The sequence below is a fragment of the Chiloscyllium punctatum genome, chromosome 12, assembly GCF_047496795.1.
Source record: "Chiloscyllium punctatum isolate Juve2018m chromosome 12, sChiPun1.3, whole genome shotgun sequence".
In the NCBI taxonomy this organism is placed as follows: domain Eukaryota; kingdom Metazoa; phylum Chordata; class Chondrichthyes; order Orectolobiformes; family Hemiscylliidae; genus Chiloscyllium; species Chiloscyllium punctatum.
In genome coordinates this window covers 47926040-47951418 of record NC_092750.1, presented here as the reverse complement: position 1 = coordinate 47951418, position 25379 = coordinate 47926040, and the positions used below count along the sequence as shown (strand labels likewise).

Genomic DNA, 25379 nt, shown 5'->3' with positions numbered 1-25379 from the left:
GAGAAAAGAATTATCAATACCAGTGACAAAAGTAATGTTATGAAAGCAACAATTTTCCAGTGACACTACTGGGGATGTGAAAATCTCTAGTCACCAAGACATTGACAGAGAATAAATGAAGACATCCAGTCTGTACAATAGGTTGGAGTAAAGCAGTTATACGCTTCAACGCAGATATATCAGCTGATTCAGAATGAAAATTTACTTGCCCAAAATGAAGATAAGCTGCTTATGACTCCATGGAAGTCAGACCAATATCAGTAGGTTCAGGACATAGTTAAGGATGAATGACCGGTTTTGAAAATCCAGGATACTGCAAAAAAAGAAAGTATATTTTCCAGGAACAGCCATCTTCCATGATGGTCATTGATGAGATTAAAGGTTCCCCCAGGTGAAGTTATGGGGTAACGACCTTGAGATATCAGGGAAAAGTACAACTGCAAATGAGATTCAGGAGATTTAAAGGTCCACCTGATAAAGTGATTGACTAACTGCCAATTCTGGAAGGGACAACATTCTCCATTAAATAAAAAGTCCTCGAACTGAGAAGTTATTTACAGACCAATCAAGGACATGTTCAGAATCAAAATCAACAGTCCTCAAACCAAAGACATACCAGTTTTCCATGATGTGGAATTATTGTGAACCCTCCAGACCACCAGCAGAGTCAGAGACTTGGGGGGGTGGGGGAAATGTAGTTATATACCTGAATATGTAGGTGTTACCTTTGGGGAAAATAAATGATTTTGAGGAGATATTGTATCAGATAATAGTTCTGAAAGGATTCCTGTTAGAGACTACGTTAAACTCCACCCAGTCTGATGTTACACAGTCTCAGTTAGGGAAAGCGGAATCTAGTTCAAGATTCTGATGAAGACAAATTGTTGTTGTCTTCTGATTCACCAGTTAGACATGATAGCTAAGACCACGTAACCTGAACTTACTGCTATCATGCAATAAAATTCATTTTATTAAGACAAGTGCCTCTTTTTAAAACTCACTAGTAGTTAACCTTTTTACTACTGTTAACCAAATTGACCTTTTAAGCCAAGTCTAGAAAGGAGGCTTGGTGGTAGCACTCTACCCCTACCTGTTAACTAGAAATGGTTGGTTATGCAGCATATACAACACAGATAATTACGAAAGCTATTTTAAAATGAGTTCAATTCCCATTATGTATTTCTAGAATTGAAGGAACACTTTCCGCTGTGGTCACCTTTTGGATTGTTCTTTTGGCAGCAGAGGGTTCATGCATATTTCGTCTTGGCCGTATCTTAAAATGTTTACATATAATTGCAGCCAGGATGTTCTACTGACACAACTACTTGGCTCGACTTTGCCTGACAGTTTTTGCAATTCAAGCCAAAGGAGAGTATTTTTCCACTTTTCCATGTGACATTCTATTTTGCAGCCTGATAGAAAGCTAATGAAATTCAGCCAAAATCAGACAAAGTCAATTAATGTGCTTCGCTGGATTCAGGAACTTGTTGATTAACTGACAAGTGTTCTCCCAATTACTCTGATTTGCAGCAAAAGAGCTTTTTATTATGTTGTGTATGGGAATTTTGTAGAATGCACTGACATCAATATGGTGCTGTTACGTGTCATCTTGATGTTTCATGTCTTAATATCAGCGCTTAGACTTCAAAAATATGCAGGCACAGAAGTCACCCAATTAATATATGTGTTGTATAATCAGACCATAATAATTTCGGTTATTCTGGGTGTTTCTTGTGGTTTTGGCTGTAGGAGGTATGTTGGCTGAAGTAGCAGATTTCTAACCTCTTCTTTGAATTGTAAAATATTATACTGAAGCTGAATAGTTGCCTCGTATAACAGTCAATCTTTGCTTGTAGACTACACACCAAGTATTGAGCTTTCTTTTGTCATGCCAGAGAGGTGAACTGAATAATTTCAATTGTCCTCTGCCTCCTGTCAGTAACAGAGAGAGCATTTATTTTTATTTCACTCTATGACAAGTTCTTATGGGTTGAAAACAAAGGGCTTATTATTGCACTCAAAATCCAGAGTATGGTTCGCAACATGCAAACACATGCATATTCATCCAAGAAAGAAAGGAAAGGGAAAGGAAAAGACTGAAGTAACAAACTGTTTAAAATTAAAGTTACCAGAAATTGTTCCTGTGAATTAGAGTGCAGGAAGTCAATGTCCAGTTGATGTTCTTTCAGTTTGCTATGCGCACATTTGCCAAGGTCAGTTAGCCCAGCTAGCTTGCCAGTTTGTTTGAGAGGCAGAGTAACACCAATAGCATGGGTTCATTCTGTCCACTGGTTGATGTTACCATGAAAGACTCTCCTTCTCAACCTGTCCCCTGTGGCATGGTGACCATCAGGTTAAACAACCACCAGTTTTGTGTGTGTGTCTCTCTCTCTCTCTCTCTTTCTATTGAGTAAGCAGCCCTATGGTCCAGTAGGACAATTGCAATTTTAACTTTATGCTTGCACATGAATGTAACTTAGACAGGATCTCAGACACAGGCACGTTGCTAATAAAGGTGCAATAGTTATAATAGAAATTTGTTAATTTTACTGGTGAGACAGAAATTTCTTCAGGAATCAGCCCTTTGAGAGACGTTCAGATTCGAGGCAGGTATTTAGCTAAACCTGTAGCTGCTAACTCTTCAGATGTTACAATCAGAGTGACAAAATGAATGTCAAAGGTATATAATTGAAGGTGTCTCAAACAAACCAAAAGGTCAGTTATCTGACTGGAGCTTCAGGTTGACCCACAGCTAGCCAGCTGGTTTTGATGTTCCCACTTAAGAGATTGTGGTGTTTTTGTCGTTGATAAGTGCAGGTCATTTTCACCAGGTCATGCCATGATAGTTTTAAGTTGTGTCCTTTGTTCAGAACTGGCTAAGATGGGCATCTCATCCTACATTGGATTGGCTAAACGTTCAGCCATTACAAGGGGTGTCACATTACAGGTGGTGGTGAGTTTAGTTTTGTCATGAAAAATTCTGGAAGCAGTCAACTTTCTCATTTGGTGAATGATAGCAACCATCCTAAAAATTCAGCAAGAATTTTTTTATATAATATCGTTTTTCAAAATAAAAATGTGTTTCTTTAGTATTTCTCTTTTCACCCATCTGGGAATTACATGTTCTATAAATGATATAATAACTACCTTATACATTTATCTATTTGAACGATTGCATGTTCTCAAATTAAAGATATCATCTAAGTCTCCCAATTATGAAGTAAATTTAGTTTTTATCAAATTTATGATGATTCTGTCAAGAGTTTTTGTTTCAAGAAACTGGGCCCAAACCACTGACAATTTGTGTTTTATTTATAAAATAGTGAGGAGAAAGTGAGGACTGCAGATGCTGGAGATCAGAGCTGAAAATGTGTTGCTGGAAAAGCGCAGCAGGTCAGGCAGCATCCAAGGAGCAGGAGAATCGACGTTTCGGGCATGAGCCCATTCCTGAAGAAGGGCTCATGCCGGAAACGTCGATTCTTCTGCTCCTTGGATGCTGCCTGACCTGCTGCGCTTTTCCAGCAACACGTTTTCAGTTATAAAATAGTGAGACATCTGTGAAACATCTGCAGTCTTTTTTTGTATCATATCTCTTTAAATACATTACCTTTTCACCAAAAGCGTGAACAGAATCAAAATCTCTCACTCTGGAAAAGCTGCACATAACGTCCAAGTGTAAGAACTGGCCTGGAAAGATAAAGTTTTTTTTGTTGATAATCTGGCCTTGTGACTTCTTTCCAGTCATGAATGTGAAAAGATAATTAAGATCTGTTTTTGTCTCAGCTGCAATGGCAAATTTGCATCTGATAGGATCCAATTTTATTTGAGGAATAAATAATTTCATTGAATTTGCCTGTTTTCACCTTGTACCATTTGGAAAAAAAAGCTTCCAAACCACTGATCTTAATTCCATGATAGGGCCTTGGTATATTCAGGTTTGTAGTAACATGTTTCAATTGCTGCATCCATGAGTCTATGTTTGTGCAGCGGTCTGCTATTTGGAGTTAAACGACATTGAAAATCTTGCATGTACAGACTTATTTAATGGTTTTCATCTATGGAATCAATGCTGATGTATTATTTTAATTCACCTGACAGTTTGTCTGAAATCTTTTTCATTCAAAACTAGTGAATCTGCATTTTTAGTGCAGAAAATAGTTTTCAAAACATAAGCTGTGTCAAATGATTGTCCCAGTCATTTACAACAGTTAATCCATTCCATCACTTCATCCACTTCGCCAATTCCCAGGTCACCAATTACCTTCTATAGTGTTATCATCACTGAATTCCCCACTATCAATTCTCTTGGTTACCATTAATCAGAAGCTGAACTGGACACTGCCATTTAAGTACCACAGCTACAAGAGTAGGAGAGGCTAGAAACCCTGCAGCGAGTAACTCACTTCCGGACTCCCCAAAGGCTGTCCACCATCTACAAGCACAAGTCAGGAGTGAGATGGAATACTCTCTGCTTTCCTGGACAAGTGCAGTTCCAACAGTTCTGCGGAAGCTTAACACCATCCAGGATAAAGTGACGAGCTCAATCCACACCCTCTACTCAGTTTCAGCAGTGTGTACAAGATGCACTGCAGAAATTCATCAAGACTCCTTCAGTAGCATCTTCCAAACTTGCATCCACTTCCATATTGAATGACACGACCAGCTGATACAGAGGAACATCACAAAATTCCCCTCCAAGTCACTCACCGTCCTAACTTAGAAATATAGCATCGTTCGTTTATTGTCACTGGAATGAAATCCTGGAATTCCCTCCCTACTGGCATTGTTGGCTTATTTACAGCACATGGACTGCAGCAGTTCAAGAAGGCAGTTCAGCTCTACCTTCTCAAGGGCAACTTGTGTCGGAAAATAAATGCTGATCCAGCCAACAAAGCCCACGTCACATGAGTGAATTCCATCAATCCCATTCTATTCCTCACAGAATCCTTCCAACCTGTGTAACTTTGCTGTTGGGTTTTCAAAATCTGCTGCTTTGTTTCACCACCAATCCTGTTGATGCAATGCCATTACCACTGATTGCTGGCAGACATATCTACATCAAGCACTCTGGTCCTTGGGCACTCATATGCCTTCATATGAGCTCACCATTCATCAACAGACATCCTGCTTAATTGGACCCAACAAAAGTATTTAAGTGGACTAAATCTGAGGATTATTATTATAGATTTCTGTGTTGACCTAAGGTGTAACAGATAGGCATAATTTGTGCTGCTGTGGTTATTTCTAATATGAAACTAAGGTATCTATTTGGTTACATAATTTCCTCATCATTGAGGCTTCACTTTTATGAAGATCAGGAGAAAGAATGTACTCAATGGAAATCAAAATACATGCTTCAAGTGGAATGTGTTGTCTCAACCAAAAATGGCTTTCAAAATGGGAAATGATTCAATGGTAAATTAAACCCAGCTGCCTGCACTGTTTAGAAATATATTTTATATTTGGCTTGAACACAGTAGATCCTTTGTAGAAGAACATATGTCTTAGTTCTCCTCTCTGACTATATCATGCCTAAAGTTCAGATGTCAGATTTCCTTTCTGATTTACTGTTTACTGTTAGTTAATGGTCAAACTTCTGCAGAATAGTATCCTCCATTTTATCTGAGTGAGCTGAACAGGATAAACCACAAAGTGAAATATCAAGGTTTAAATTAGATTGTATGCATTATATTTAGACAAAGTTAAATAAAACTTTTGTTTCAGATGAATATTTACATTTGATATTTACAGGGCTAAGTCCAGTGCAAATTAAAATAATTTGTTGACGTAACAAATGCTTTCAGAAAATAGTTGGTTAAAAACAGACATTTGCAGAAAATATTGCTGTTCGCTGGAATCTTCTGCAATTTATTGCTCAATGTAGTTTGATGGAAACTTGCTGTGTTTACCCATTAGTATTCTAGACATTGCTCTAAATGTTAGTAAAATATCAATATTATTAATTTTTCTCTCATGTTGGCATGTGTCACAATTTGCATCTAGACATCTTATATCTGTGACAAAATCATTTTGCATAACAGATGCTACTTATCTAAATGCAATTCATTTATCTGCAAAATAGTAGTAAGCCTTCTCAATTGAATCAGAACTTGGATTTTCTAAACTTTTAATGGGATTAACTTGCACAATTGCAATCTTGCAGTACGGTTTAGTTGCTTTGAATTAATCAGATACAATTATTCTCAAACTACCTGCTGAAACTGTAAGTCTATATAACATAGGAGAAGAAGTCGGCCATTCGGCCCATCGAGTCCCCTCTGCCATTCAGTGAGATCATGGTGATCTCAACTCCACTTTCCTGCCTTTTCCCCTTCAATAACTATTCAACTGACCCCATACTTACCCCAAATACACCTTCCCCACATCCCCAACATCTCATACTCTCACATGTAGTTCCTGGGACCCATCAACACTGCCCCTTTTCACATCTAATCCCCAAAGCCTGCTATCCTGCACCCCCCCTGCAACCAACCCCACTTTCCCTTCAACAGACCCAACTCCTTCTAACCTCTTCCCCACCCCCCCCCCCCCCCCCCCCACCACCACCACCACCACCAACTACCCAGACCAGAATCCTCGTACCCTAGTCAGCACTTGACATCCATGCTTGCCAACACTGCACTTGACACCCAAACACCACCAACGGACATGGCTCCCAACTTTCTCCGTCGTTGCCAGACCCAACCCAATCACACTCCCCAGCCCCACGCTGCTGCTGACTCCAACCACCAAACCCTCCTGCTGCTACCAGAACTGAGCAGCCCTTCCCCACAACCTCATCACTGAAATCATTCTCCCATACGCCCCAATCTCATCACTCACCTGGCCTCCTTGGCACCTTGTGACTTGGCACCCTATCTCTTTCCCACTTGGCATACTAGCCTCCCTACGCATCTGAGAGCCTACTCATCCAGCATCCTATTCCTTTGTGCCTTAGTCACTACCCAATTGGCACTCTACTTTCCTGGTATCTTATCCCTGGCATCCTACCTCCCTGCGTCTGTGTGGGTTTCCTCCGAGTGCTCTGGTTTCCTCCCACAGTCCAAAAATGTGTAGGTTAGGTGAATTGGCCATGCTAAGTTGCCCATAGTGTCAGATGAAGGGGTAAAATATAGGGGAATGGGTCTGGGTGGGTGCGCTTCGGCGGGTCGGTGTGGACTTGTTGGGCCGAAGGGCCTGTTTCCACACTGTAAGTAATCTAATCTAATCTAATTTACCAATTACCCAGCTAGCATCTTTAACCAGCTAGTACCTACTTAGCTGGCACCCTACCCTCTCAGGTTCCTAACATCACACTTAACCTTACGTGCTTACTCTTTGCAGCTGTCAGATTAGCTGTCGGAACCTTTACATTTCGAAGCACAATAACTGACTAGTGTGAAGATAAGGCATGGTTTGCCTTCCTCTGACAGTTCTGCAGTATGAAAGTACTGTCAGAATGGAAGTACAACTCTACACTTCTGAATTAGACAAGCAGGAGGCTGGAAGAACACAGCAAGTCAGGCAGCGTCAGGAGGTGAAGAAGTTGATGTTTCGAGTATATTTCTGAAGGCATTTTTGCCGAGTCTCAGAACAGAAGTGTGGAGCTCCCCGTTTTCATTACTGAAGAAAGGGTGGAGTGGCAGTCTGCATGAGATTGCTACTCGACAGAAAATCCAGCCCAATATCTTCAAATAGCAGGAAGAGAATGAAGAAGAAACAACTGATACGAGAAATAATTAACAATAACGCTCTTGGATAGGTTTACGACCTAACCAAAATCTAGAAGGCAGACTAACCATTCATTGTAGAATCTGCCTGATATTTATTTCAACAACAACAACTTGCATTTATGTCGCAGCGCTTAACATATTAAATATCCCAAGTCACTTCAAGGAATGGTATCAAACATACATTGTTACTGGGGCAGGTGACCAATAGCTTGGTCAGATTTTAATAGGTTTTAAGAAGTGTCTTAAAAGAAGGAGAAAGAGAAGTGGAGAAAGTTGGAGATTGAATGCATTTTAATGAAATAGAAGTTGGGTGGATTCCGTAAAGGTGGGAATATCCATTCTGCCAGATTACTGCTCAGGTTAATATCAACTCCCAAAGATTGCTGCTGCAGGAATGCAATTTCAAAAATTCTACTGCTATTAAAGTTGCGATGATTTTGTAATCCCATTCTCTCCACTGGTAATCTCACGCAATATGATTTGATGATTTTGGATTTCCACATTTTAGCAGACAGTGTTGCAGCTCAGTCTCGAATACAGGCTGAATTCAGGCACTTTGCTGCTCTGGGAGCCTCAGAATGTGAAAATACCCTGCTTTGGAGCCTCTCATTTGCATGGTAGCTTTCAGAATTTTCTGTCAGTGTTTCTTCTTTGTTACATCCTAGTATTTTCATGCAATTGATCAAGATGACTCATGAGAGGAATCCATAACATTTGCTTCTGCAATGACCAGTCTCTAACTGAAAATGAATAACATTGTAAACTAACCCTCTTCACATCGTTCAGCAGCACAGTTTCTGTATCAGGTGGAATCCCAAGGATTTTATGTAAATTTCAATAGTTAAATTAACTCCTTCTCTAAGTCTTGTTTCATTATAATTTTCTAGGACTCTTCATAGATCACCTTGGTTAAAAGGCTGTGAAGAAATCGTTTCTTCTGAATGCAGTTACTCTGGGTCAGCAACACCTTTTGTCCCTATTCCCTAGTGAGTGCGGCATATTCAGCCATACTAAATAATCCATTATAGAGCAATCAAGGATGGGAGCTTAATTGAATTCTCCCTACCCTGGTCACAGTCACGGCAGCTGTCTGGGCAGTGCTGGGGGGAAACAACAGACAAGAGAATGCCAGCATTAATTAGGAGAGGGAATAAATGAAAGTACCTGCATTAATTAGGGGGGAGGAGAAGGAAAGAGCTGGCATTAATTGAGGAGGAGGAAGAAGAAAGTGACTGCCAGCATTAACAGAAGCAATATAGAAAAGGAATGGCAGCAGTAATTGGGTGGGTGCAAGATTGTTATGTTGATTGAAAATGGCAGGAGAGTGCCCAGCGTTAACTGGGAAGGGAAGCTGAAGCCTCCTTAAATCGAGGAGAGAAAAGGAGAAAAGTGCCTGCATGAAGTCAGGCTCTCTGAACAAAGAATCGTCGCAGGATGACTTAACAGGGAAGATGATGTGTCGTAATCTGAACTGAATTCTCCATGTGCAGCAAGTTCTGAACAGCATCCATGCTTGGGTTGTTCAATGACAAGTATATTTTTGCTGCACAAGTGCCAGACAACGACCATTTCCAACATAGAGAAACAAACCACCACCCATTGGCATTCACTGGCATTACCATCGCTGAATCTCCCACATTAAAAATCCTGAAGATTCCATACAGCAGAAACTAAAGTGGACTGGCCATATAAATAATAAAGCTAAAAGAACAGGTCAAAGATAAGGAATTCTGCAGCAAGTCATGCACTACTTAACACCTTAAAGCCTGACCACCATCTGCAAATTACGATCTGAACCTCCATCACCAACTGCGCTGTAGGTTTAACTACATGAGATGAACTGCAACAATTCAAGAAGCAGCTCACCATCACCTTCTCGTGGGACAATAAGGAATGGACAGTGATGTCCACATCCTGTGAATGCAATTTTTTAGAAAAATGTATTCATGTTACATTTGAAGGGTGAGTAAAAGTTTGATCAAAATGGGTTAATGTTTTTGGAACACGTGTGCCTGTTATAAAATGCGAAGGAGATAACACCAGTTATGTTAACATTTAGCATAGGAATTAATGAAGCATTGTATTTTTATCCTCATTGTTCTATTAATGCCACTATTTTTTCCTTTCTATATGTACAGGGTTTCAATTTTGTTATAATTATTTTCAAAATCATTTTTGCTTTTAGTAAGATAATCAAATACTAGCTCTCAGTTCATGATATAAATGAGTTTTTTTTAAATGAAATTTATAAAGGTGTTACATAGAAAAACATGTAAAAGGCTATCGACTATATTGTCAACTGATGTTACTCCCATAACATTCACTCAAGCACTGCTCCTCTTGGCTGTGGCCTTTACATTCATTCTGTGTTGAACTTATAACCCCACACCTGGAGGTTCTATGGAAGAGAGAGAAACTATTATTTGAGGAATCCAACTGGAAGTTTTAGAATCAACCTTTTGAATACTGGATTTTATTAAGGGACCCATCTGTCAGATTGAAACCACATGCTGTTAGCCTAGGGATTTATTTAACAATGCCACGTGGAAGAAACCTGCAAATGTAATTTACAGTTTTTCAACTTGTCAAATCCATAAAACACATCTGTTCTGGCAGTTTTATGGCCTTTCTTAATTATAGTGAGAAAGTATGAACAAGAGAATTAAGCTGTTATGTGTAGCTAGTTATTGCTGTTTCTTTGGGGAGGTATTCTCTTTGTTTGTGTAAAGCTGATTTTCTGAAGAGGCATCAGAAAAATTATCATTAATTTTTATAACATGGATGTTTCAAACCATCATCTCTGTGCATTTCCCATGGCCCTGAAAATATGTCTTCAGTTTTCTTTTGAAAGTTATTAACGAATCTGCTTCCACTACAAGCTCAGATTTTCCAATTTGTCTCCCATTGGGGCATAGGACAGTGTAGTTGCCTGGAAGCAGCCTCCCAAAGGCAGATGGGGTAAGGGGGCTCAGTCAGTACGCCGGGTAAACTGAGAAGCCCCATCCTGTTTGTTTGGGAATAGTAGCGGCTACAGACTGCTCTGGGGAGAGCTGACACTGTCCACATTGGTGTCCCATCTCAAAGGCTATTATTTATGCTGTATTGATGCCAAAGGCTTCACCACACCTTTGGAGATCAACTCTTTTGTCCCTGTTCAGACAGGATGGCAATGAATGGCCTTGGTGGGACATCAATTGAACATCCATGAACAGGTTATTGCTGAGAAAATGCTGCCTGATAGCACTGTCGATGACACCTTCCATCACTTTACCGATGATTGAGAGCAGACTGTTGGGTAATAATTGGCCAAATTAGACTTGTCCTGCTTTTTGTGAACAGGACATACCTGTGCAAATTTCCATATTTTCTATAGATTTCAGTGTTGTAGCTGTAGTGGAGCAGCTTGGGCTGCCTTGGAATATGAGTCTTGAGTATTATTATGATAATGCTGTCAAGGCCTTTGCAGAATCCAGTGCCTTCAGCCATTTTTTGAAAGCTTGTGGAGCGCACTGAATTGACTGAAGATAGGTATGTGTAATGCTGTGCACTTCAGGAGAGGTTGTGATGAACCATGCAATGAACACTCCTGGCTGAAGAAGAATACAAAAGCTTCAGTCTTATCTTTTGCATTGATGTGTTGGGCCTCCCCGTCATTGAGTGTGGGGACATTTGTGGAGCTGTTCCCTCTGGTTAGTTGTTTAGCCATCCTCCTTCATTCACAGCTGGATAGAGCAGGACTGCAGAGCATAGAACCAAACTAATTCGCTAGAGTATTTTGAAGAGGCAATTGAAAGGCTCGATATAGGTAATGTTGTTGATCTGACCAACATAGATTTTCAGATAGCATTTGATATAGGGCCACACAATAGACTTGATCATCATATATCAGGGACAGTAACAACGTGGATATAAAATTGGCTGCGTGGTAGAAAACAGAGAGCAATGGTCAATGAATATTTTTAGGTTGGAGGGAGCTTTGTAGTGGAGTTCCCCCAGAGTCGGTTTTGGAACCCCTACTATTCCTGATATATTAATGACTTTGGAGTACAAGAGCACAAAGTTGATATTGAATTTGCATAAGACACCAGGTAGAGTTCAGTTGGCATATTGTGTATACTTATAGATGTGTCATTATGTGAAAGATGTGAATAAATTGGTGAGAATGCAGAAGTGATTTCTAAAAATGGTTCCAGGAAAGAGAAACTTCAGTGAAGATGAGAGATCGCAGAAGTTGGGACTGTTCTCCTTGGAGAAATGAAGGCTGAGAGGAGATTTGACAATTTGAAAATCATGAGAAGCCTGGACAGGTTAAATAGGGAGGAGCTGTTCCTGCTTGGAAAAAAGAATAAGAATGAAAGGATATAGACTTTCAAATGACATGTAAAAGAGAGATGGGATAAGAAGTCTTTTTCACTCTGAGTAATTCCAGTATGGTTGTCTGGAAATGTGGTCGAGGCAGGTTCAATTGATTCATTCAAGAGAGCCTGGATGATTATTTGAATAGAAATAGTGTGCAAGGCTTTGGGACAAAGCAGAAAATGTGTTGCTGGAAAAGGGCAGCAGGTCAGGCAGCATCCATGGAGCAGGAGAATCGACGTTTCGGGCATGAGCCCTTCTTCAGGATTGAGGAAAGTGTGCCAAGCAGGCTAAGATAAAAGGTAGGGAGGAGGGACTTGGGGGAGGGGCGTTGGAAATGCGATAGGTGGAAGGAGGTTAAGGTGAGGGTGATCGGCCAGAGTGGGGGCGGGGGCGGAGAGGTCGGGAAGAAGATTTCAGGTTAGGAAGGTGATGCTGAGTTTGAGAGTTGGGACTGAGACAAGGTGGGGGGAGGGGAAATGAGGAAACTGGAGAAATCTGAGTTCATCCCTTGTGGTTGGAGGGTTCCTAGGTGGAAGATGAGGCACTCTTCCTCCAGCCGACGCGTTGCTATGCTCTAGCGATGGAGGAGTCCAAGGACCTGCATGTCCTTAGTAGAGTGGGAGGGGGAATTGAAGTGTTGAGCCACGGGGTGGTTGGGTTGGTTGGTCCGGGTCCAGGTTCAGGTTTTCTAGGTTGGAAAGAGCCAAACAAATTGCTGTTTATAGTCACTGTCAGGCAGTGGCACAGCAGTGATGTCACTGGACTAGTAAACCAGAAATGCAGGTTAATCCTTTGGGGACATGCATTCAAATGTCACCATGGTAGATTATGAAATTTGCATTTACCACAAAGCAAGCCTAATGGTGACTATTGATTGCTGTAAAAACCCATCTGGAGGCTTCTTGCCCCTCTATTGTCACCTGCCATGGAGCCACTCAGAGAACCATCATCAGGCTGCTGACCTTTGGCATCCACAGTTGCACGAACCAATCAGCTACCTGTTGCTGGCTTAATGTCATTTTGGGTACATACCTCCATGCCATTTCATCTTATCTCACCACTTCCAGGGTTTCCAAATCAACAGCATGAGTACAACGGGCAATGAGGTCCAATAACTTTTTTTTAAACATGCAGTAATTCCTTCCACAGTTCCTGATTTTAGAAACCAATTTTTTTTTTCCCCCATTTCCAACCACAATCAAAAACAAAGAGAAGAAAATGATCAGTTATTAAAACATAGAAGTGGGAACTTTACGCAAGCCACTTCCATTTTTCACCTATTGCCCGTCATTGCCCCCACTTCCACCTCCATATTCAGTCTCAGTCCATGGAAGTTTGAGTGGAGCAGCCTTTTGCGGAGCTGTTACCAACTCTAATGGTCGAAGGTATGACAAAGAGAACCCGAGGAAAAGAGAGTGAGGACAGCCACTGTTAAAGTGTGGCCAATAGGTCCACTTGACAACAGAGTTGAAGAGTGTGGGGTGCTGGAAAAGCAGAACAGCTCAAGTAGCATCCAAGGAGCAGGAAAGTCAACATTTCGGGCATAAGCCATTTATGTGGAAAGTCAGGGGACGGGGTCGGAATGCTGGGAAATAAATAGTTGGGTGGGGGTGTGGCTGAGAGAAAGGTTGGTGGGAAGGCAATAGGCAGATGCAGGTGGGGGGTAATAATGATAGGTCGGTGGGCAGGGTGGAGCGGATAGCTAGGAAGGAAAGTGGACAGGTCAAGAGGGTGGTGTCAAATTGGAAGGTTGGATCTGGAATGAAGTGGGGGAAGGGGAGATTTGGAAGCTAGTGAAGTCGATGCTGATGCAATGTGGATGAAGGGTCCCAAGGCAGAAGATGAGGCATTCTTCCTCCAGATGTTGGGTGGCTTGGATTTAGCGGTGGAGAAGGGCCAGGACTTGTATATACTTGGAGGAGTTGAAGTAGTCAGCCACAGGGCAGTGGGGTTGTTTGGTGCATGTGTCCCAGAGATGTTACCTAAAAAGCTTGGTGTCCTATCTCCCTGCTGTAGAGGAGACCACATTGAGAGCAACAGACACAGTATTGATGAGGTGGGTGTACGTGCATGAAAATTTCTATCGGCTGTGAAAAGATCCTTTGGGGTCTAGGACTGAGGCGAGGGGGCAGATGTGAACACAGGTTTTACACCTCTTGTGGCAATAAGGGAAGGTGCCAGGTGTAGATGGTGAGTTGGTGGAGGGCATGGACCTAATGAGGGCGTCATAAAGGAAATGGTCTCTGCGGAACACAGACAGGAATGGGGAGGGAAGTATACCTCTGCTGGTGGGATCTGACTGTAGGTTGCTGAAATGGAGGAGGATAAAGTGCTGTATCCAGAGGTTAGTGGGGTGGAAGATGAGGACCTTCTATTCTTGTTGCAGTTGGAGGGGTGGGGATCAACAGCAGAGGTGCAGAAAGAGGAGGAGATGTGCTGGAGGGCATTGTTGATCACATGGGAGGGGAAATTGAAATAGGAGACCATCTGGGATGTCCTGGAGTAGAATTGCTCCTCCTGGGAGCAGTTATGGTGGAAGCAGAGGAATTAAAAGTAAGGGATTGCATTTTTACAGGAGGGATCATGGGAGGAGGTGCAGTCCAGGTAGCTGTTGGAGTCAGTGGTTTTGAAATAGATGTCCATGTTGAGTCAATCGCCAGAGACGGAGAGGTCCAGGAAGGAGAGGGAAGTGTTCAAGATGGTCCAGGTGAACTTCAGGTCAGGGTGGAATGTGTTAGTGAAGTTGATGAACTGTTCAACCTCCTTGTGAGAGCACAAGGTGGCGCCAATACAGTCATCAATGTAACAGAAGAAAAGGTAGGAAATGGTGCTGAAGTAACTGTAGAAGATGGACTGTTCCACAAATCCTACAAAGAGACAGGCATAGCTGGGGCCCATGCGGGTGCCCATGGTTACTGCTTTGGTCTGAAGGAAGTGGGAGAATTTGAAGGAGAGGTTGCTGAGGGTGAGGACCAGTTCTGCCAATCGAATGAGTGTGTTGAGGGTGAGGAGTTCTGGGTCCATCACTTTGACATGAGATTGTGAGCTTCCTGAGATGCTGGTCTCCAGCATATCAAAGAAGCTTCTCCTTTGCCTATATGTTGTGTGTGCTGGGTACTGGCCTCCTTCCTGCAAGTTGCATCTGTCTGTTGCTCTTCCCTTTCCTCTAGTGCTGTAGTTCTATGAGTGGTAACTGTTCCTGCTGGTGTTTATGCTGTGACTGCTGATCTTAGTCCTCATCTGGAATCCAAAGAAACACAACGTATGCAATATCTGTGGAGATCTGCTGGAATCCCAATGTGTAGATCAGTCATATACATTTCCAAAATGTAGAAGACTCATTCTCAGTAGTGAATGTAACCTACAAATTTATATGGGTAACCACTCAGCACAAAGGACTGTGAGGAAATACTTTCAGTACAACAGGTGAGAAAAGAACTGTGAGCTGCCAGTGCTGATTGGTATATTTTCCTTCCACATCTTCAGTACTTTGAATTGCCACTGAAGTTTTTATCCTTCTCGTGTTTTAATGAGTGGGTTGCATGCAAAAAGCCAAGGAGGCTTATGGATTCACTGTTAAATTCCAAAACCATATTCTTATCAATGGCCTGAAGTGATTATCAAATCTAAATCGACAGACCATATTTCCTGATCGAATTGCTGTCACACAGATCAACACTGGTTTGAAGCGCAAGAATCAAGTTGGAGGTGGCTTCTCAACACGCACATTTTTCCAGGACTGACATAGGTGCGTGTGCACACAAATACGTACATGCAGTGATATACACGTACTCACCCACACATGTCCGCGCACCCATATGACACACACCATGCATACATATCTTACACACACACTCTCTCTCTCACTCACTACTCACATTCTCCCACTTGACTAGTTTCAATTCTATCTGCTAAAGATAGCAGCAATGATGAAAAATTCAACACACATCAAAAAGGAGCTAAATTGAATAAGCATAGATTCAGAAGACTGACTTTTCTAATTGTCAGTGTTCAACGAAGGCTACATCTGCCTTTTACATCAGCTTAACTACACACTAAAGATTTCATGGCACAACAAGAAGTTCCTCTCACTCTGCTGACTAACACTTCTTTCTCAATAAACACAGATTAAAAGCAGATTAACTGGCTAGTTATCTCCTTTACAATTGGAACGATCTTGTGCTCAACATTACAATAACTGAACTCTGTGGTTCATAGGTCTTTAAAAAACACAATGTTACACAGTCATATACAGGAAATTGACAAGAAACTTTGTTTCAAACATGTTCCTTCAGAAAAACAAGAATTACTGAGCGATGCAACCTTTTGCATCTATTATATTAAATAATTTGTAATTAGGAATTTTCAAAGGTTATTGATAGAAATGTATTAATGTGATAATTTCATTGTTGCTAATGAGATGACAGGCTCGTACATTGCGTCAGATTGGGTCACTTCTCAAATGCACTGAAATAATTTGTGACATAACACAGTTTATTGGTCTGTCTGATGCACATTGTTTTCACCTTATAGATGACAGAGGGCAGACACTGTCAGGTGAATCTCCTCGATGGCAGAAAACTAGAACTACTGGTTCAGGTAAGGTCTGACAAATAGGGAAATAAGTAACAGATTATCTTTTAATATAGCATAAGCCTCATCAATTTTAATGAAATTCTAAATGCATTCTTTCATTATTTGATTCATTCTACAATCATGCATATCCATTTGTAATCAGGATTGTTGAATTTGCATACCAACATGTTGCAAAAACACTGAGATAGTATGGGCTGACGTTAGAAACAGGAAAGGTGAGGTCACCCTGTTAGGGTTTTTCTCTAGGCCAGAGTTCCAGAGATGTAGAGGAAAAGATAGCAAAGATAATTCAGAATAGGAACGAGAGTAACAGGGTAGTTGTTAAGGGGGACTTGATAATTTTCCAAATATTGACTGGAAATTCTATAGTTCGAGTATTTTAGATGGGTCAGTTTTTGTCCAATGTGCACAGGATGGTTTTCTGACATAGTATGTATACAAGCCAACAAGGACCGAGGCCACATCGGACTTGGTACTGGGTAATGAACCTGGCCAGGTGTTAGATTTGAAGGTAGGTGAGCATTTTGGTGATAGTGACCGCAATTTGGTTATATTTACTTCAGCAATGGAAAGGGATAGGTATATAACACAGGGCAAGAATTATTGCTGGGGGAAAGGCAATTATGATGCAAGATTTAGGATGCATAGAATGGGGAAGGAAACTGCGGGGGATGGACACAATTGGAATGTGGAGCTTATTCAAGGAACAGCTATTGCGTGTCATTGATAAGTATGTTCCTGTCAGGCAGGGAGGGAGTGGTCGAGCAAGGGAGCCGCGGTTTACTAAAGAAGTTGAATCTCTTGTCAAGAAGAAGAAGGCTTATGTTAGGATGAGATATAAGGGCTTAGTTAGGGTGCTTGAGAGTTACAAGTTAGCCAAGAAAGACCGAAAGAGAGAGCTAAGAAGAGCCAGGAGGGGACATGAGAACTCATTGGCAGGTAGGATCAGGAAAAACCCTGAAGCTTTCTACAGGTATATCATAAATAAAAAATGGCCCTAAACTTTCCCTAGTCAATCGAGGATAGTCGTGGGAAGTTGTGCATGGAGTCCAAGGAGATAGGGGAAGTGCTAAATGAATACTTTTCATCAGTATTCACACTAAAAAAGAGGAGAAATTGAGATACAGGCTACTAGACTAGACGGGATGGATGTTTGCAAGGAAGAAGGTGTTAGCAATTTTGGAAAGTGGGAAAATAGATAAGGCCCCTTGGCCATATAGGATTTATCCTAGGATTCTTTGTGAAGCCAGGGAAGAGATTGCAGAGACTTTCGCCTTGATCTTTATATCATCATTGTTTGCAGGAGTAGTGCCAGAAAACTGGAGGACAGCAAATGTTGTCCCCTTGCTCAAGAAGGGGAGTAGAGACAACCCTGGTAATTATAGACCAAGTGAGCCTTACTTCGGTTGTGGGTAAAGTGATGGAAAAAATTGTAAGAGATAGGATTTATAATCATCTTGAAAGAAGTACATTTTAAGGACAGTCAACACTGTTTTGTGAAGGGTAGGTCGTGCCTCACAAAACTTATTGAGTTGTTTGAGATGATAACCAAATAGGTAGATAAGGATAAAGCGGTTGATGTGGTCTATGTGGATTTCAGTAAGGAGTTTGATAAAGTTCCCCATGGTAGGCTGTTGCACAAAATACGGAGGCATGGGACTGAGGGTGATTTTGCTGTTTGGGTCAGAGGTTGGCCGGCTGAAAGAAAGGTGGTGGTTGATAGGAAATGTTCATCCTGGTGTTCGGTTACTAGTGGTGTACCTCAAGGATCTGTTTTGGGGCCACTGCTGTTTGTCATTTTTATACATGACCTAGTTGAGGGCATTGAAGGATAGGTTAGTAAATTTGCAGATGACACTAAGGTCAGTGGAGCTGCGAATAGTGGTGAAGGATGTTACAGCTTACAGAGGGACATGGATAAGCTGTAGAGCTGGCCTGAGAGGTGGCAAATGGAGTTTAATGTGGAAAAGTGTGAGTTGATTCACTTTGTAAGGAGCAATAGGAAGAAAGAGTACTGGGCTAACGGTAAGCTTCTTGGTAGTATAAATGAGCAGAGAGATTTCGGTGTCCATGTACACAGATCCCTGAAAGTTACCACCCAGGTTAGTAGGGTTGTTAAGAAGGCACATAGTGTGTTAGTCTTTATTAGTAGAGGGATTGAATTTCAGAGCCACGAGGTCATGCTGCAGCCTTACAAAACTCTATTGTGGCTGCCCTTGGAGTATTGCATACAGTTGCGGCACGGTGGCTCAGTGGTTAGCACTGCTGCCTCACAGTGCCAGTGTCCCGGGTTCGATTCCCACCTCGGGCAACTGTCTATGTGGAGTTTGCACATTCTCCCTGTGTCTGTGTGGGTTTCCTCCAGGTGCTCCGGTTTCCTCCCCCAATCCAAAGATGTGCAGGTCAGGTGAATTGACCATTCTAAATTGCCCATAGTGTTATGTGCATTAGTCGGGGATAAGCATAGGATAATGGGTTAGGGTGGGTTACTCTTTGGAGGATCAGTGTGGACTTGTTGAGCCGAAGGGCCTGTTTCCACACTGTAGGGGATCTAATCTAATCAACAGCTCTGGTCACCACATTATTGGAAGGATGCGGAAGCTTTGGAGATGATTCAGAGGAGATTTACTAGGATGTTGCCTGGTCTGAAAGGAAGGTCTTATGAGGAAAGGCTGAGAGACTTGAGGCTGCTTTCTTCAGAGAGAAGAAGGTTGAGAGGTGATTTAATTGAGACATACAAGATAATCAGAGGTTAGATAGGGTGGGCAGTGGGAGCCTTTTTCCTCAGATGGTGACGGTTAGCACTAGGAGACATAGCTTTACATTGAGGGGTAATAAACATAGGACAGATGTTGGGGTAGTTTCTTTACTCAGAGTAGTAGGGGCGTGGAACACACTGTCTGCAACAGTGGTAGACTCGCCAACTTTAAGGGCATTTAAATAGTCATTGGATAGACAAATGGATGAAATTGGAATAGTGTGGGATAGATGGGCTTCAGATTGGTTCCACAGGTATGCACAACATGAAGGGCTGAAGGGCCTGTACTACGCTGTAATGTTCTATGTTCTACATTAGATGTAATAACTGAAAAGTAGAATAGGGGATAGTAGTCGAAAGCAGTCAAAGGATTCAAATGGAATCATAAGAACTAAGAGTCGGCAGAGTCCCTCAGGTCTGTACGGCCATTTGATACGACCATATCTGATCCAATCTCACGCTTGGCTGGTGATGAGAAAGGCACGACCTGTGAGAGCTGTCATGTAATTCCAGACACACTCTGCCACTGTTCACTACCCATGAAGCAGCTGTGGGGAGGGCTAGAGACTATCACATACCTCCTGCCTTTGCAAAGGAATTCTGGAGAGAGATGCAGTTGTGTTTGTCGAAGTTCATCGTGAGCAGCTCCATGACACAGGATTCTCTTCTCTACAGTCTGTTATCCGGGACACACACCAAGACAAACATCAACTGCACCTGCAGGACCATCAACTTGGTGAAAGACTCTATTTGTCTGCCCGAAACTTGCTAGTCTTCCAGGGCAAGAAGTTGACCTCGACTGAAAGTTGCAGAATGGCACTTTCCACTGTCTAGGACTGAGGGACACACTAAAGTTCTTTGAGGAAAGACCACCACTAGTCTTTCTGCCAAAGTTAAATGTGGGGTTAATTCAGTTATCCGACCTCCCCAGTGCCTCAAATGTATGTAAATACTGTGTGTATAAGTAAGAAATGCTATTGGTTTGTTTGCTAGATAAGAGTCAAACTCCAATATTTGTTTATTTCTTCATATGCTACTGTACAGAACCGAACTGCTTCAGTGGCAATGTGTGTGTCAAGATATTTTTATAAATAAAGTACATTTTTTAAATTAAAAGAAGTCCAATCCAATCTTGGCTTTGACTCCACTTTCCTGCTCACTGTCCATAAGCCTTCAACACATTACTTATTAAAAATCTGTCTGTCTCCTCCTTAAATTTGCTAAATGTCCCATCATCCAACACATTCTAGGATAGTGAATTTCACGGATTCATGACCCTCTGAGAGATGTAATTACTTGTCACCTCTGTTTTAAATCTGCAATCTCTTAACTCAAACTATATTTGGTGATCAAGAGCAGAGAAGCAGAAATGTTTTTGTTCATGTTCTTTGTAATTCTAAGATTGCATGGGTGACCTGAAAACTATTCAAACTTTTTTTAAATCGCTCTATAATGCAGTTTGCTTTTATTTATAAAACATTTAAATATGGAAGAGGTTAATGTCAACAACTGACTTAAATGCATTTGTTCCCTAGATCCTTAGATTATCTGTAATATCATGATTAATAATTCCTGCTTGGAAGCAAATTATCAATCCAAAATATAGGAAATAGAATTTTTCCTTTCCTCAGGTTCCTCAGGTTATGACTCAGAAAGATTGATTCAGCTTTCAATTACATCTTGTTTCTCTGAAAATATAATTTTTTCAAAAATGTACAAAGGTACAGAACACAAAAGCTCAAATTTGGCATTACATGAAATGCCATCCAGTTCAACTCCTTGTAGTGCAAGACATGAGGTTACTCAGTGCACAGACATTTAGAGGTTATATTTACAACGTACATTTATATTTCATGCTAAATGTACATGCTGTATTTCATACGGGTGGCACGGTGGCTCAGTGGTTAGCTTGCAACACCAGGGAGCCGGGTTCAATTCCAGCCTCAGGCGACTGTCTGTGTGGAGTTTGCACATTCTTCCCGTATCTGTGTGGGTTTCCTCCAGATGCTCTGCTTTCCTCCCACAGTCTAAAGATATGCAGGTTGGGTGAATTGGCCATGATAAATTGTCCAGGGATGTGCAGGTTAGGTGGATTAGCCATGTGAAATGCAGGGTTACAGGGATAGGGTAGGCTTAGGTCTGGGTGGGATGCTTTTCGGAGGGTTGATGTGGACTTGGTGGGCCAAATGGCCTGCTTCCACATTGTTATGATTCTAAACATTCTCTGATGCATACGACCTGAGGGATATTACGCTGCTTTCAACTCCTCTTTGATAAGTTGAGAGGAGAGCCTTCATGGTCTTTTCCCATTGAGTTTTTGTGGTAGCTGCTTTAAGGTATCCTTCAGCACAGAGCCTTGGACTGTGTTGAGCTCCCCTGTAATAAATACCGCCTGTAAGGCAGATAAGTCAAGTTAATGAATGCCTTAAACAACAGTGTGGTATAATATGGATTTAACTCGATTTCAAATTACCTTTCTTTAATGTTAACAAGGGCAAATCAAAACAGTGTTCTTCAACAGAAGAAAGCTGTAGAAAAATCAAATTACATAATCAGATAGATCTAACTAGGCTAAACACCATTTTGCTGGGGCCAGTTATTAAACAGCTTGGAAGAAGGTTCATCCGCACGTTAACACATCTGCCTTCTTGTAAGGGAAATGACAGGGATAAAGAGAGTGTGACGTAGCAGTGAGAAGATGGTGGCACTTACCCTGGTGGAGCAGAGAGATCATTGATGTTTTCCCTATACTGCAAAGTGTTCTTCTGCGCTGTGGAAACCTCAATGAGTGCGGTGATGACCTTGGCCCAGTTAGTCAGGTGTCATGGCCTCCTCTGCCAATCCTGAAGAGCACAACTGTGCACCACCTCATGCACCAGGATATTCAGACCCCTGTCCACGCAGAGGGTGCCACAATTTCCTTTTGTCTGCCACGTCAAAGGAAAACGTCATTCACACACTGTGGAAAAGCTTCAGAATGTCAGCTAAACAATAGCCTTTTAAGGTGGTGCAGGCACCAGGAATGCCATTTCATTCCAGGATATCCGCGAGTTCTTGCAGATACACGGAGATGGTAGACTTGCACTAATGTCAGAAGAGAGGAGCACTCTGGGTGTGTGATTAATGAAGCAACATAGGAATGATGTAGTGAGAAGTCTCACCAGGCCTCTCAGAGAAACCCTCTGTGAAACACGGCTAAATTGACACTTAGGCAAAGATTCAGTCCTTTCTCTCTCATATAAATTGCAACTGGCACAAAAGTTAAAAGTTAAGGTGAGAAAAGAAGACTGAGTTTTCAACAATAGAATAACATTTGACAAAAGAGAACAAATTGAGAGTTGAGGAGGCATTGGCCTAGTGGTGTTATCATTGGACTATTAATCTGGAGACCCGGGTAATGTTCTGGGGTCACAGTATGGCATATAAATTTGAATTTATTAAAAATAAAATCTGGAATTAAGTGTCTAATCATGATTGTGAAACTATTGTTGATTATCAGAAAAAGCCAACTGCTTCATAAATGTCATTTTGGGAAGGAAACTGTTGTCTGTACCTGGTTTGGCCAACATGTGACTCCAGACCCACATCAATGTGGTTGACTCTTAACTGCCCTCTGGGCAATTAGGGATGGGCAATAAATGCTGGTCTGGGCAGCAATGCCCTCATCCAGTGAATTAAAAAAATGATGAATACAATATTAATAGAATTGATTTTTACCTCAACCTGTTTTATTACTTCACAGTTGATGTATAAAAGGACTTATTTCAGATTAATAACATGTTGAAGTCATTAAAAGAAATGGGATATTTTGGCAGATGAGCATAAATAAAATAACAGAAAATGTTTGCCTGCTTTTATCCGGGTGGGGTTAATAATCACTTGTGCAGACCTTAAGAAAGATTCTCAAAAAAGTTGTGTAGTCAAGGTCTGTAAACACTTTGTATTCACTAGTGTCTAATGTTATTGGATCAGCGGTAAGGGTCCTGGCCACCCACTGGTGTCAGCAAGAAACCTATGACTCCACTTTCAAGAAAGGCCATTTGGCAGGCCTCTTCTCAAGGTTGGGAGCTCTGTGAAATGACAGCACAACTAGTACCAATTGAGACCCTTAAATGATTAATTGAGAACCTCATAATCACTGTCCATGCCACCACTGCAATTAACTTTGGGTGAGAACACTGTGCAGCCTTCACAAGGCCTTCAGTGGCCTTCTGCAGTTTGGAGGGTGCTCTTGATTTGCCCCAAACTGGGATAGCCACAAAAAATCACCTCCTCCTTGCTTCAGAACCCCTCCCCCCATGACCTATTTTACAACCCCCAACCACCCCTTAGAAGGTACCTCCTGTGCCCTACACTTCCTCCATTTCCAGCTTGCTTACCCACCAGCACCTGTAACCTCTGAAGTGTGTCCTGACCTGTCTGGATGCCAGCCTGGCATTGGCTGACAGCAGGAGATGTCTTGGGTTACCTTTATCTTGGGATGTGATGCCAGTGCATACTGACTTAGGTGCCCTGTGGGCACAAGATCCAGTGAGCTATCCCGTGGACGGTCATTTGAGAGTTACCACACATTTTACACATTTCTCAACCCAACACTTGGATCAAAAAGCAGATTTTCAGCCTCCTTTTCTCCAAACAATTGAACATGACCTAATTTCTTATTCTCATTTTTAGGTATTCAGCATCTTCAGTGTTTTGCTTTTGTATTTCTGTTTTCTGTGAGTCAGTCAATCATCTACTCATGCTAATATGTTACCAACAGGGAGACCAATTCCTTGGCATTCATTTAAGGGACACATCTGACCAGGAATGCTGGAAGGTGGTCAGGGTGGTGCAGTCATAGCAATTACAGCCAGCATGGAGGGGAGTGAGGGATGGGCGATGCTGTTTTGCATCTGGAATGTGCATGTGTACAGAACTGGTGTGCATGCATAATAAGTGAAATAACAGGATGATAGATATCCAACAGGAAGAGTCAACTTAGGTCATGAGCCTCAAATTCAGGATACTCCTAGAAAGTCAGGAATGGTTGGTCACCCTGCTTACCAACACGGTGGCACAGTGGTTAGCACTGCTGCTTCACAGCGCCAGAGACCCGGGTTCAATTCTCGCCTCAGGTGACTGACTGTGTGGAGTTTGCACGTTCTCCCCGTGTCTGCATGGGTTTCCTCCGGGTGCTCCGGTTTCCTCCCGCAGTCCAAAGATGTGCAGGTCAGGTGAATTGGCCATGCTAAATTGCCTGTAGTGTTAGGTAAGGGGTAGATGTAGGGGTATGGGCAGGTTGCGCTTCGGCGGGGCAGTGTAGACTTGTTGGGCCGAAGGGCCTGTTTCCACACTGTAAGTAATCTAATCTAATCTAATCTAAATGAGCTCCTTTGCTTTTTTTTCTGTTGGAATGCCTTTGAATATCCAAATACACTGTATCTCTTGGTTCCCTTTTATCCACTTTGCTTGTTCGATCTTTAATGATCCCCCAAATAGTTGTCAAACACAATTTCCCTTTCATGAAACACCTGAACTCTTCTTCCTTGTATTTGATTTTTTAAAAGATTCTGCCATTACTTCCTTGATAATAGATTCTAGCATTTCCCCGATGACAAATATTAGGCTAACTGACCAACTCTTTCAGTCTCCCTCCTTTCTTGAATGTAATGTTCGCTGTTTTCAAATATACTGGGACCTTTTCAGAAGAATAACCCTCGAATGTAGGCCATCAGGTTCAGAAGACGTATCAGTCTTTAGTCCTGTTGGTTTTCCTATCACCTTTTCTCTGGAGATGGTGTTTGCCTGAAGTTCCTCCTGCCTTTTTCCCTTTTGATTTTCTACAATTCTTGAGTTGCTCTTTTATTATGAAGATAGATGCAAACTACTAATTCAATATCTCTGCCATTTCCTTGTCTCTCCAATCTCAATAATATTTTCCTTGAAATTAG

The 25379-nt window shown here is 41.8% G+C and overlaps 1 protein-coding gene across 5 annotated transcripts in view; it reads left to right on the top strand.

Moving 5' to 3' along the window:
• LOC140483840 (FERM domain-containing protein 4B-like) overlaps positions 1-25379 on the top strand; it is a 371993-nt gene that overhangs the window by 169925 nt on the left and 176689 nt on the right. For all 5 annotated transcript variants that reach the window (XM_072582530.1, XM_072582532.1, XM_072582531.1 and 2 more), the window contains exon 2: positions 16626-16691. In XM_072582530.1, the coding sequence (XP_072438631.1) occupies positions 16626-16691 (66 nt within the window). The remainder of the gene's footprint in view (positions 1-16625; positions 16692-25379) is intronic.